Below are 13,747 nucleotides of genomic sequence, written 5' to 3' on the forward strand. Positions count from 1 at the left end.
ACTTTTGCATAGCTAAAAATATCACACCATGAAGGTGTACATACTGCTCTATCTAGACATAGCTTGGTATCAGAGTTCCACCAAGTCGTCCGAGTTTCTTGAAATCCTAAATCCAGGAGATCTCCGTAACCGAACGCTTCACGAAAACCACGCATCTGCCGTTCACTCCTCATCGGGCCATCAATCTTCTCATCATTGTTAAGGATTTCATTAAAATCCCCAACCACAATCCAAGGCAATGAATCCAAATCAAACTCTCTCAGCAGCTGCCAAGATCTATTACGCTCCACCGTTCTTGAAAAGCCATAGAATCCAGTCAGTCTCCAGGTCGAATCACCCAGACTACCCTCCACCACCATATCCATGTGATACGCTGATTTTGTCCCCATTCTGATTCTAACATCATCATTCCAGAAGACCGCAAGGCCCCCTGATTGCCCCTCGCTCAAGACAGTGTCCGAGTTAGCAAACCCTAAAGCACGATGCAGCTTCTGGAAATCCTCCGTTCTGCTGATTTTTGTTTCACATAAGAATATGATTTGACCCCAATTTTGAGAGATCAAATCTTTCAAAGCCCTAGTTGTGGTGTCGTTGCAAATCCCTCTGCAATTCCAACTTAGAATATCCAAATCCATGGCAGATTGTAGCTTGCCTTCTAGAACCCTAGAAAGTAACCCTAGCAGAGAACGCCACCTGCAACCACCACGTCGATCCAGTCCAGAAGAGAATGAAGAAATCATCATCCTTCGTGTTCCAGCCAAACCGGAAAGAACAGCGACCGCACGACCAGGAGAAGACCACCGCTACACCAGACAAGTCCGACATCCACCTCATTATCAATCAACTCAAAATTATCAAAGTCAAAATGATATGATTAAAGTCAAAATGAAATCAAAGTCAAAATTATCCGCTACACCATGCAGAGTGATGATATGATTAAAGTCAAAATGAAATCAAAGCGTCAACAATTTCAAAATTATCAATCAACTCAAGTCAAAATCATGATTAGCAAGCAAGTCATACCAAAATCAAACTAAGACGAACAGAACGCACACATTTAAAGCTCTCAATCCACCGAATCGCTGAGTAATTGATCTTTTTAGCGGAGAGCGATGGATTGAAATACACCAAATAATTTTAGTAGAATCTTACCAGGAATGATGGATAGGGGCTCGAATGATCATTAAACTCATATTTTTCTTTCATGTCTCTATTACAAATCAGATGTAAAATTTTCTCCAAAGATTGGTCTAAAGTTGCTTGTTCTACCATAATTAAACTTCAAAACATCACGTTAGAGAGATAGAATAACTATGCTAGAGAAGTTTTTGATAGAAAAGAAAAGAGAAAATTGCAGAGAGCCGTGAAGTAATTTGTGCCTGCGGGAAAATAAGGGTTTAGGATTTGGGGATAATTGACTTGCCAAAAAGAAAAAAGAAAAAAAATTAATAAATAAACAGAATTGCAAAGGAGGGTAGTTAGGGTACTTTGTTAAAAAAAATTAAATTAAAATAATAGATAATAGAGGAGGTGTGTGAATAGAAAAAATGGGTGTGCGAATAGCAGCACCCAAGATATATAAAGTATTTGTGAGAGTAAAATAAGTTATCGTTTGATTAATTAACTCTTAAAAGTGATAAAATGTACTATAGAGTTTCCTGGGATATTAAGTTATTAGTAAGAATTATTAAGGTTGAGGATTAGGGTCTCATCTGTATAATGAGTTAATGACACAGTGATGGCCAATTCCATATTTTATTTGGGAAAAAATTGCTGAAAACCCAAATACCCAATTACAGAAGGCCAAATGGCACAAAAGGTAGCATAAAGTTTTGAAAACAATCTGAAAGAATATCATTATTTGGTAGCATGTCAAACTTCATCAGGATACTCCCTCATGACTTTCAAGTTCCAACCATTTAATTCAATCATATAAGATACCAAATGGTAGGTAGACAATGAGATAATTGTCAATTTTCTAGTGCTTAGTTTGCATACATTTTTTTTTATTTTTTAAAATTCATACTTGGCAGTTGGGCTTGATGAGTCTCCTCGTTCACCACTTTAGTGGATGTTTTTTTTGTTTTTCTTTTTTTCCAAATAAGAAAGAAAAGTACAATAAACTACTGCTAAAACAACCAACTCCTAAAACATCAAAACCATAAGGTTGCAAGGTCGAAAGAAGATAGCATGTTTCCAAAAAGAAATATCTCTTGAGTGGCCTATGTTAGCAATTGCATCAGCTACAAAATTAGTCTCCCTCCAAATTTGTCTGAAACTAATGGAATGAAATTGACTTGTCAATCTTTTTTTATTGAGATCACACAGTATATTTAAAAGTTTTCTAGGCCTAGAAATTAATCAATGCCGGGAAGCTATGTCAAAACGCTTCATTTCCCCTTGAGATATCTTGAACAGGTATCTCGATTCTCCAAGTGATATAAATGCTTTTATTAATGCTGTCAACACGGATATTTGAGTCTCCCTCCACTTGAACTTTGTCAATTAGGGATAGATATGATTTAGTTATTTTATAAGTCACCTTTAAAGTTCATCATCAGATAATATAAAAATTATATCATGTATCTAGTCATCCTTAAGTCAAACTCAACTCAGGACCCCTTATAAAAATGAGATTTATGTCAATAAACCAAATGGTCAGTTAAATTGGATGACTGACGTTTATCCCTCGTGTGCTCTCCGATCAAAAAAATATAGAATGCGGACTCCAAGAATTCAATTTCAAAAAAAAAAATTATGATATTATTAAGGCTTATCACATTATTTTCTAACCACACAACATTCTCTAGGACGCACCCAATAATTTGATGAGAATTAAGAAAGCAAGAATAAGCAATCCTACTTAAAAAATAAAGAACTAGGCTTTAATCAAGCTTATATATTTGTATGCAGAGCTGGTATAGCATATTTTAAATTAAGGGCCATTATTCAAATGGATGAGGAAGAAATGTTTCTGTGATCAACCCTTTTCTTCTTTCTTGAGGATGAAGGGTTAGGTAAAAAATAGTTTCATGTCAATGGTCTGACCGTCTGGTTTAAAAATTAAAAGGCCTTAAGTACAAAACTTATATAAAATGGGACTTGTTTAATAACATTAGTCATTTTGAAAAAAGCGAACCAAGCGAAGCTCCGAGCAATACGGAGCGATCTCGAGAGTGAGAAACCTAGGGTTTCGTGTGGCGGCGGAGACTGTGCGGTGTCCAGACCAGAGCGACGGTGTGCAGATGAAGCAACAATTCCTTGGTCGGCGACGTCGGGTTCTAGGGATTCTTCGAAGACCCAACTTGAGGTGGTACGGCTCCGATTTGAGGCGGCTTTAGGCTGAGGCGTTCGAGGGTGTGGTGTGTTCGATCCCAGTGGGGACGAGCTCCGATCGCGTCGGGTTTGTGTGGTATTGGCACTGGTCTTAGCCGGTGTTTCATACAGACAAGTTAAGGTCGAGGTGGTCGGGGTTCATTGTCTGGCCATCTGGTATTGCCGCTGAAGCTTTCAATCAGTGGTGGAGGCCGCAGTGCATTGAGGTCTGCAGAGTTTGACACGAAGATCTAATGCAGTGGTGGATAGGCTGGCTGCCGGCCGGACCAAATGGCGGTGGAGACAAAGGGGCAACATGAGGCTTCTCTTCTATTGGCTTGGGTTTGGGCCTGGGTCTCTGGGCCTGGGCTCAATCTTGGGCTAATGGGGCAGGGGAGTCTTCCTGCTAGGCAAGACTTGATTTGGGCTTGGGCCTACGGGCTTAGGCTCGGGTCAAGGCAATCGGGGCCCTAATGTATTAGGGTATGAGCCTGTGTGAGGTTGGATTAACTTCTATGAGTCTTCTATGACGTTTCTAGTCTCTTATTTGTACCACAATTGCGTGATTGGCAAATGAGGGTTAGTTGAATGATTTCTTTTCCGTAGGAGGCGAGGTTTTTTCATTCTTGTATAGGCTCGCTTAAATGTGAGCGTCCCAGTGATCTTTAAAGGTTTGCTTTAGCTTAGGTAGGTTACTCAGGATTTTCTTGCTGGATTTCTTATGTAAGTTTTGGTAGACTTCAGCCATTTAGCTGTTTTTTTTTTTCTTTTTTGATAATGGAGCCAGTAAGGCGAATATATATTCATCAAAAGCCAGAATATGCCATTACATAACCTTCCGCTGCCATTTAGACAGACAAGAAGATAGTGATAGTACCCACAATGGTACATAGAAAATAGACCAACTAATTGTACAATCAATACGCAGACATAGCGGGATCCCCCTTTGGTACTACGCCGGAGGCGCTAGAATGGTTCGGCCCTCCCAACCTAACTCTTAACCAGCAAATCTAGTCGCCTAGATACCTCAATTGGTGTACAACTAGAGACACTGAAAATTAAGTCAACAAGACCAAGACCAAATACTAAACTAGATGCACAAAGGTGCCTAGAGTGTCCTTGAATGTAGGGAAATATTGAAGACTAACCAAAGTAAATAGGGACTAGGACAAAACCAGCCCAAAATAAGGCCCAAGAGAGCAGCCCAAGGAAATGAGTCCAGCCTAAGGCCCAACAAAAGGTTGACCCGAGCCAGCCACCAAAACATCCTCCTCCAGCGCCGCCGATCACCGCCAGACCTGTAGTGGCCGCGACCCCCGACGAGATCGCTCAAAACCTGCACAAACCGATCAGCCCGAACTCCTTTGCCAAAACCTCGAGCCACCCCCATTCAGAAGACTACACGGCCATTGCTTTCACCCCGCCCGGCAGCAGCCAATTCGGCATGGCGAACCACCACCGACGAGCGCTGCCGGACGAGAAGGCTAGGAGATTTTGAAAAAAAAAACTACGCGCGGTCCGAGTTTTTTGGAGTGAATCTAAAACAAAAAAGATTGGGCATTCATTACAAATTTATCAATTGCTTTAATCGTGTGAATAATGGATGACTTTAGCCATTTAGCTGTTGATCTAATGAATTCAACTTCTATTTCAAAAAAAAAAAAAACATTAGTCATTTTGACTCAAAGGGTTTAATGTGCTGAATGTGACCAATATCTAAGATTTAATAGTCAATTCGTTTGTGCATATAAGAATAAGATTGTTTGATGCACGAATGGCTAAATATTCCAATATTATAAATGAGTGTTCTTTTCTTAATTTCCTCAAAATGTTTTAGTCAAAAAGACTTGGCCTTAGTCCATGCAATGTTTCACGGACTTAGCATGCAAAAACTGAATTATCTAGTGAGCAACACGAGTAAATGTAAATCTATACTTGACTCTCATGCCTTTGATTTGAAAACTGTATAGGCCAAAACAAACCCCAAAAAGTCAGTGCATTCGTAATTTGATTTGACTGTAATTGTAGTCACCCAAGTTTGATTCTCACTAATACCAAAAGAGCGCATCTCTAGTCAAGTTTAGTTGGTAAGATAATAGTGAGATGAATTGTAAAACTCAGGTAACAGTTGTCGAGACTCTACGAACGAGTGTACACCACTTCAAAATTGCCGGCGGAGGGAGGTGTTTATCCTCGATACTCAAAAAAACAGTAGGTCAAACTCCAAAGCACAAGGTTGTGTTAAAAACGTAAAGAGCACTAGGCTATAACTATCTTTGTCAAAGGGCACCCTGATTAACCCAAGCCTAATTGGGTTTACTTCTCTATTACGCATAACCACGTTTTACTCATTACTTTAATCACCACTTGATCACTGAGTCTAAACTACAGAGTTTTTAAGTGGCGGACAGACTAATCACCTATATTAAGAAAGAGTGAAAGACTAATATGCTCACTCATAGGCTAGAATCTTCAGTAATATGCTCACTCATAGGCTAGAATCTTTGACCTTCCCCACAGAAGAAGACACATGAATGAGTTCATACCATGGATGTCTGGGAACTATAAATTTCTTTTGGTCAAACTCAATCTCAATCCAATGGTACCATAGATAAGTCCTTTATAATTAATCAACTTTTCTTTTAAGATCTTGACATTTATTTGAAGCGTGCTTTGTGCGACTTCATGGTCAAGTAACAGTAAAAATACTATGATCATCATCAGCCCAATCGCTTCAATGTCATGCATGGAAACAAACGCCCAACAAGCTTGGATAACAACCAATATTAGATTGATAATATGAGAACATAGTAGCAGAACAGAATTGCTCATGATACAACAATCCTATCGCAAAATAGTTTCCTGTGACTCCAAAACCCTGTGTACCCTAAACCATTTGTTTCAGCACTTAACTCCACAAAAACCCTACCCAGCCTGCCTTTTTGGCCAGTATAAATAATCAAATTGGATACAATATGCAAACTGCAACTGATCCAACTGAGCATTCAAAAAATTACAGGGTTTAGTATTTTCACTCCCTGAATTGAACTAGTAGGGATGGGTGCGACTCTACTACTACAGAAGAGGGTCAAAGGGCAAGATGCACTCCATGTTCCTAGTACAAACGCTTTCTACAGCCTGCTGCACCACAACGGCAAAATAACTTCTTTATTTTTCCATCGGGACCAACCACGCTGTCAAGTTCATATCCATAGTCATATGAAAGTTCCTGCATTTATGACACAAAATAACCCTTTGTCAATATCTCTCTCGTATTGTTGAAGAAATGATTTAAATGGAGATAGAGGCGCGAAAAGATGGTTACCTGCAATGGAGGTATGTTATCTGCAGCAAATAACACAATTCTAGCAAGCCTAACATCATGATGCTCCCTCAAAACACACTGTACAAAGAGGTTCGGCTCACAACTATGATTAATATATCTAGCTACATTGCCACGTGAACCCGCATCATAGCAATACTCTGGATCACTTTCTGATATGACATCACTATTTGGAATAGCCACATTCCCCATTCGTTTCTGCAATATAATATAGGTACTTCAAAAGAATGCATAGGCAGTAAGACAACATATCCAAATAAACCAGCATAACAGAATAATTGAATCAGAGGTGAAAAGAAGAAAGCATCGGAAGATCAATGATTCCATATCAAATAGTTAAGACAGTACCTCTCTTCTCCCAATTCCATTCATTGTCTGCCAGCAATCAATTTCAAATACATACTCATTCTCTTTCTCTGAGATATTGTCTATTTCATCATTCCTCCTAAGAACTGCAATGTATTCACATACTGGTGCACCAGAAGGAATAAAGTCCCAAGACCTAACAGCCCAGCCTTTGTCATGTGTCCGAAACACCTGTTCAATGAAATAGTAAGTTTATCAAATCCACCATAGTATGAAATAAATAACTGAATTACTCCATTGACACTTGGTTTCAAATTTAAGACCTCAAGTCGATACTTCAATCCCCGTTGAGATGTGCGATTCACACAACTTGGTCCACAGCCACATTGTGGACCACACTCAAACACAACAGCCTTTGCTTCAACCAATCTAAAAACAATGAGATACATGTGTTTCATCAAAACATTTACTTCATACAAAAACAAGGATGGGCAAAACTCGAACAAGTAAAAGCAGTAAGATGGAAGCAGGTAAAAAAATGGATCAAGAAGTTTATGCCATAATTCAAACAATACCTTCCACCATCTTTGCTAACGTAAGGGAAGTCACCACCATTGAGTTGAGCACAGGAACAAGTCTTTGAATTAGTACAGTTTCCCTGGCAATTGCACCCATGAGCACGTGGTGGAATCTTCACACCTTTTGCAACTTCAGTAGTTGTGATATATGTAAGGCCTGCATTGTTTAGTTTTACCATGTCATCAGCAGTGACACAATTAATAACTTTGGAGAAGTAATATAGTCTGCCAAAATTTAAGTAGTTGTAGCATACCTTCAGGTGCTACAGGAGGAATATCAACTATATTGGTAACTGGAACTTTTATATTTTCTAGACCATTGCAAATGTCCTTGCACACCAACCTTAAAAGTACATATACCGTTAGGTTTGCATTTGTTGTATGCAACATATGCATGAGGAAATCAGAAAATCATATAAATAGCAGTTTACTAATTTCATACCCAGGTAATTCAGACTGAGCTTTAGACCCTTTCCCATTAGTATATAAAACCTGAAAATGAAGCCGTTCCAATAATCTTGTTAGAGATCTTGCAAAGTCTCTGAAAAAGAAGTATTGCTATTTGCTGTGTGGTATCCATATGCTGCATAATGTGGTGCTGAAAACATTGTCAAAAGGGAAAACTACCTCTTGGTTGCTCGTTATGTAATATTATAGACTTGATATTGAAGTAATATAAAATGAAACATCTTAAATTCAATTACCTGATTACTGATCAATTTAGGCTGCCCTGGAAGACGCTTCAGACGGTACTTAAATACGGTAAACCCAGCTACACCCTTCTCTGCCCAATAATGGTGAACCTAAAAGAAAACCAGTTGAAGACATTTCAGCCGCTTTCTCAATTTGTTGCACTTTTCAATAGTTAATAGCTAACCGTATTGAATATGAGGGCCAAGAGCCCAAGAGTATAACAGTACGAAAAGATAATGACCCAGCTAGCAATTACTACAACTATATTGGGGCAGCTCCATGCTGATAGTCAAGTTCTTTGACTCAAGGACACTAGCAAGTAAAATTTATTTATTTCCAAGATCACTTGATCACTCAAGGACACCAGCAAACAAGAATTTAGTTATTTCCTAGGCTAAGAGTACTGCAGCCTTTATCCATTTTCCATGATTTGTAAAAGAACCTTATTCACAAGATCACTTGATTACATATATGCTTTTAATCACACACACACACACACACACACACGCACACACACACATGCATATACAAGCATGTGCATGAGAGAATTTTCGACCTGATACAATCCATCATATGTATAAACTTTCTTAGTATAGCTAGTGTCACATTTATGACCACGGATGACTCTGACGGGAACGAACTGCTCCATATTATTCTGCAAGAGAACAGAAGAAAATCCGTAAGTAAGAAACATGCGGGGAACACCCAAAATACATCACCTGGAAAAAGTTAGCAACAAAGTGAAATAAATCAGTGTTCATTGAGAATATTGCAAATTATATACTTCCACTTAGATATGCACTGCTTGAACAGCTAAAGGCTGCAATATTACGAGAGCTACCTTATTCATCATTGATACTCATAGCAATTTTTTACTTTCAATCCATTGAAGAAAGCACATGGCAAAAACACTATTTATATCAAGAATAAAAATCAACCTTCTGCAGTCACGGCTGCAGGAAATACCTCCAACATTCCTTATAACAAGAAAATATCAAGCAAATCTTTTGGGAAAAGAAAGAATCATATTACCAAATATCATAGCATGATCAAAAGAGTAGGAACCATAATCTAGATGACGTACCTTAAGAGCCAAATTACCCATACGCATTACTTGATCTTGGATTTGACGTTTATTACCAAGTAAGTCATTTCCACCTTGGCCAGTGTACACAATTTCATCTGAGTTATCAACATCATCTTCATATTGACCGGACAACACGATCGCTACTGCAATTGGTAAGGTATAGCCCTTGAATTTGTCCTGTAAAAACCCGGAGGCTAATAAGGTAAATAAACTATCCATAAAAGATCAAACTTGAGCATTAGTTACACCAATAGTCAAAACTTAAGAACTACTTCACCAGATTGCGCCAAAACTTTGGCACAAAGATTGCTTATGTTCTATCTGTGGTCATGAGAACTAATATTCCCCGTTATTGCGTTCAATCACCTAGCTCAACTTTGTTAGTCATTACAAGAAGGTGAAAACTATATTACTACGTCCATTAATGGTATAGTCTTCAGTCAACAAGGACACTTCATTAAACCACCAGCTTTAGATTGATAGCCACATGCAGTACTACAGTTAGGTTAGAATAGTTACAGCATCAAAAGCAAATATCACTGAAGCCTTACAGACAGTCGTCACACCCAACCCTCTATGTCTAGGCAAAGCCACCATTCCTAAATCAAGAGAAGGTTTTGGGACCTACATGCTAGCTGTGAGTTCATGAGATTGACAGCATGTCACATACCACATATTAAAAAGATGTATTGTTTCACACTTAGTCTTTAACACTAGAGTACAAGTAAAGATAGTATCAGCTTCATCCATGTATGAATAATTTTTCAAGAGAGTATTTATCCAGAAAATTCGAATTATAAATATAAATGTATCAATCTTTCCATTGATATTGACCTTTCCTTTAGATTTTCCAATGATATCAATTCCATTCAACCAGTGGCTATGAAACCCTACAACCACCATTTCAGCTCGAGAGAAAAACTGTTGCCCGACCTCAATACCTGCAGCATGTATATGTACAGACAGCAAATTTCTTTTAAAACATGATGCTCCTAAAATGTTAACATGTGACCCAACAGAAAACTGCAATTACCGACCCGGTAGATGACCAATTGTTTTTTCAGGGTATAGAATTTCGTTGTTGGTCGACATCTGTTAAGAATTCAACAAAAACAATAATAAAAACTGTTGCACATACTGATTTAGAAATAAAGTCAGAATTACTAAAGGGCCTGGAATGCTACTCAATTAAAAGCTAGTTAACTTTGTCTCAAACAGATCCATAGGAGACTGGGTAGAAACCAAAATATGACAGTATATTAGCTTTCAACCAAAATTAAAAAACAAACAATAAGATGCAGTGGGGACTCCTACGTGCTCATCCACTGTCAATATGCAAAGGATTTCTCAGCTATACTCCACACTCCACAGTAGTTGTAATTGAACACGCACAAAAGTGCGTATAGTTCATAAACATGAGGAACGACATCACCATCGTTTAAAACACCAAAATTGCATTGAAATGAACATTAATAGAAGTAAAATTTACCAAAGCATACATTTCTATTGGTTAAACTATGGAGTCATGTTATGATGTAGTGTGATCGATGGCAATTAAAATAGACTTGCACTTCCTGTAAAATAATATATGTATCCAATCTACATGTAGAACTCAACTTGCCTGTGAAAGCGCCTTCAGATCAGGTCTCTTGGACTGCTTCTTAGGAACACCAAGACTTCCATTTCCATTCTGCAGCAGAATTTAGTATCCAAATCAGTTTGCACAGTTCCTAGAAAATAATATGTTGTATCAAAACAGTGTATAGCACAACACTTGCCTCAGAAATTGCCTTCTTATCCACTCGTTTGGAAGGTTTCTTTAGATCATCACGGCATTCACTCTCATTCTGCATATATCAGTAGAACTGAAATTAATAAAGTACTACATGGCAAAGAAAGCTGACTGTTTTCTAGATACATGGAAAAGATGAATTGTGCAACAAAACAAAATTGTAGACCTCCAGGCTACAAATAAGGCACCACAAAGTATTAATGATCAAGGTAGGTAAATATGCTTCATCCTTATGAAAGGTGAATTGAAAGAAAACATATACATGCACTAACCTCCAGCTTCCTGCATCTCTTCTCCTCTTCCTGCACAAAATTAAGCAAATGGACCTAGTCAAGAACCCTACAAAATTAAGCAAATGATTTCCATACAAGATAGTAGTCAAACAAAAGGAAAAGCTTCACACTCTACAACCTCTCCCAACATATAATGTGGTCAAGTTCATATATGAGTGATTCCCATGCCAAACTTATGACATTTTTAATGTTGAAGCCATAGGGCAGAGCTAGACTCTAGAAACGAGGCACAAATTGAGTCTTGAATTTCAAAAAAACAACGAATTTCTGTTTTTACACTTGGTAATCAAAAGACAAACTTAACAGTCTATTTCCTCTCAAAACAAAGAATATTTCGATCAATTTTAAGTCAAAACAATTTACGAAAAGTGGACATTAACACCACAATACTCAAAAGCATATCAGAGACTCCCATTAAAACATAAGCAGTCATCTTCAATTTCATATATCAAACACAGCTTTAATTAATCATATATATCATTAACCAAACAAAAATGATTCACCTGAACAAAGTGAAGGTAATGCAGATTGAAAAGTCTGAGCGTCTCCTTCAACTTGGCAACATAGCTTTTGCCTTTACCATCAACCTTAGCTCCGGAAGGAGCATACACACTCATATCACGTTCCTTCACATCCACACTCTTGTTCTCACCCTCACAATCTCCAGATTCTTCAGCTTCAACCTTACCATTCTCCGATTTTTCAGTCCCACTCTCGCAATTTCCAGCTTCTTCATCATCATCGACTTTGTGTTTCCCCAATTTTTTGCTCCCACTCTCACTACTCTTCCTTACTAGTGATGAGACCTTAACCTTGGGCTTCTTGCTCACAACGACGCCGTTTCGACCGGCCTCCGATTCCGTCCTCTTCCTAGTACCATAGAAAGGCTTCTGCTGAGAGTACTGAAGCCGGAGACTCACCCGGCGCTCCAGAACTGAATCCTTCGGTGCAGCCATGGATTCTATCACCACATAAAACAAAATACACACTACATTAGATACAGAGCAGCTGATACATAACTAAAACCCTTTAAAGATTCAATCTTTTAAGCAATGCGGAGCTCATTCTCCAATATGGTATGAAATCAAAAGAATAATTTTGTGGAAGAACAAAAAAAAAAAGGGGTCATTTTCTTGAATTGGGGATTTAGGGTTCAGAGTTACGCACCGGTGGGTCACTGAGGTCGGGGACAGAGCTTTGATCGGAGGTGAAAGAAAGCCAGGAGTATTGGGGGAATAAAGCGACGGATTGGGGGAGAGGGTTTATTAGATAGAGGAAGAGGTACGGTGAGAATTTGAATCGTTCAGAAGTTCGAGGTGTCTAGGTTATGAGAATAGAGACGTTGGAGTAAATGAAGTTTAAACTTCGAGGTCGGCGGGAAACAGAAGGTTTAAAGTTTAATCAGGCTGGTTAATGGAAGAAGACTTTTTTAGTTTTTTTAAGTGTAATTGTATTTGAGTTTTGTAATTACACTTGGGACTTGGGAGTGGATGTAGTAATCAATAGGATAAAGATTAGGCAAATTTAGAGCATTTCACACGAATATGCGAGAGCATCTTTAGCAATTAAGGATTGTTGAAGTGGAAATTTGTAACGGCTAAAAAAATTTACTTTAATATAAAGTTGACAACTAAATAACCGTTCACGTGATTCGCTTAAATGAAATTGGTATCATTTAATAAGTATTTTCATATTCAATAATTGTTTGGGAGAATTTCACAAATAATCATTCAACTATGACTCATTTGACACTTTGGTCACTCAAATTTCAAATATATCACTTTGGTCACTCAACTATTAATCTGTTAATCACTTTAGTCACCGAATGGGCATTTTTTCTCACTTTAATCACTTCTCTCATTCATTCCAATTCAAATTTCTCAATTTTTCACAATTGGTTTGTCGAAAATATCCTTGATATTGTGGCAAATAATTTTTTTTTAACAAAAAAAATTAATGAAGTGACTAAAGTGAATAACAGAGTTAAAGTTGAGTGACCAAAATTATATATTTAAAAAGTGAGTGACTAAAGTGTCTAACATGTAAGAGTTGAGTGACCATTTGTGTTATTCTCCCCAATTGTTTATTCAAAAATCACTGTTTATGCTTGACAACTCATGTTTGCAATAACTATGCATTAATAAAGCAACATCAAAATAAGAAAATATTAAAAGATATAATGACACCATACAAGTCATCATAGAGTAGATTTGTTGTTGGTTTGACACCGTAAAAGAAGTAATATGCCACGCTCAGTGCATATTTTTGATCCGATGAAAAAATAGTGTGAGGGCATGTTTGTGTTTTGGATTTCCAGCAACAATAACCCTCTTGATAGAG

General features: G+C 37.9%; 1 protein-coding gene across 2 annotated transcripts; it reads right to left on the reverse strand.

The window, feature by feature from the left end:
• Positions 1-6,090: 6,090 nt before the first annotated feature.
• Positions 6,091-12,714, reverse strand: LOC133710522 (histone-lysine N-methyltransferase, H3 lysine-9 specific SUVH4-like). 2 transcript variants are annotated; one of them, XM_062136610.1, is made up of 17 exons: positions 12,575-12,714; positions 11,911-12,368; positions 11,387-11,416; positions 11,101-11,169; positions 10,944-11,012; positions 10,360-10,414; positions 10,157-10,263; positions 9,320-9,499; positions 8,792-8,890; positions 8,247-8,345; positions 7,985-8,034; positions 7,797-7,885; positions 7,540-7,699; positions 7,288-7,393; positions 7,007-7,195; positions 6,641-6,856; positions 6,091-6,544 (listed from the first exon to the last, which is right to left on the reverse strand). In XM_062136610.1, the coding sequence occupies exons 2-17, from the start codon at positions 12,361-12,363 to the stop codon at positions 6,431-6,433; spliced, it is 2,085 nt and encodes a 694-aa protein (XP_061992594.1). In that variant the 5' UTR covers positions 12,364-12,368; positions 12,575-12,714; the 3' UTR covers positions 6,091-6,430. The 2 variants fall into 2 exon arrangements, with proteins under 2 accessions (XP_061992594.1, XP_061992595.1); XM_062136611.1 differs by lacking the exons at positions 10,157-10,263; positions 10,360-10,414 and having other exon boundaries at positions 6,092-6,544.
• Positions 12,715-13,747: the final 1,033 nt, after the last annotated feature.

Source organism: Rosa rugosa, chromosome 5 (genome assembly GCF_958449725.1).
Source record: "Rosa rugosa chromosome 5, drRosRugo1.1, whole genome shotgun sequence".
In the NCBI taxonomy this organism is placed as follows: Eukaryota; Viridiplantae; Streptophyta; class Magnoliopsida; order Rosales; family Rosaceae; genus Rosa; species Rosa rugosa.

Coding starts and splice junctions, on each gene's coding strand:
- LOC133710522 (XM_062136610.1), bottom strand. CDS start 12,363: ATGGCTGCACCGAAGGATTCAGTTCTGGAGCGCCGGGTGAGTCTCCGG. Junction 11,013..11,100: donor ATAAGAAGGCAATTTCTGAG/GCAAGTGTTGTG, acceptor ATTCTGCTGCAG/AATGGAAATGGAAGTCTTGG. Junction 8,891..9,319: donor TGGGTAATTTGGCTCTTAAG/GTACGTCATCTA, acceptor GTTCTCTTGCAG/AATAATATGGAGCAGTTCGT.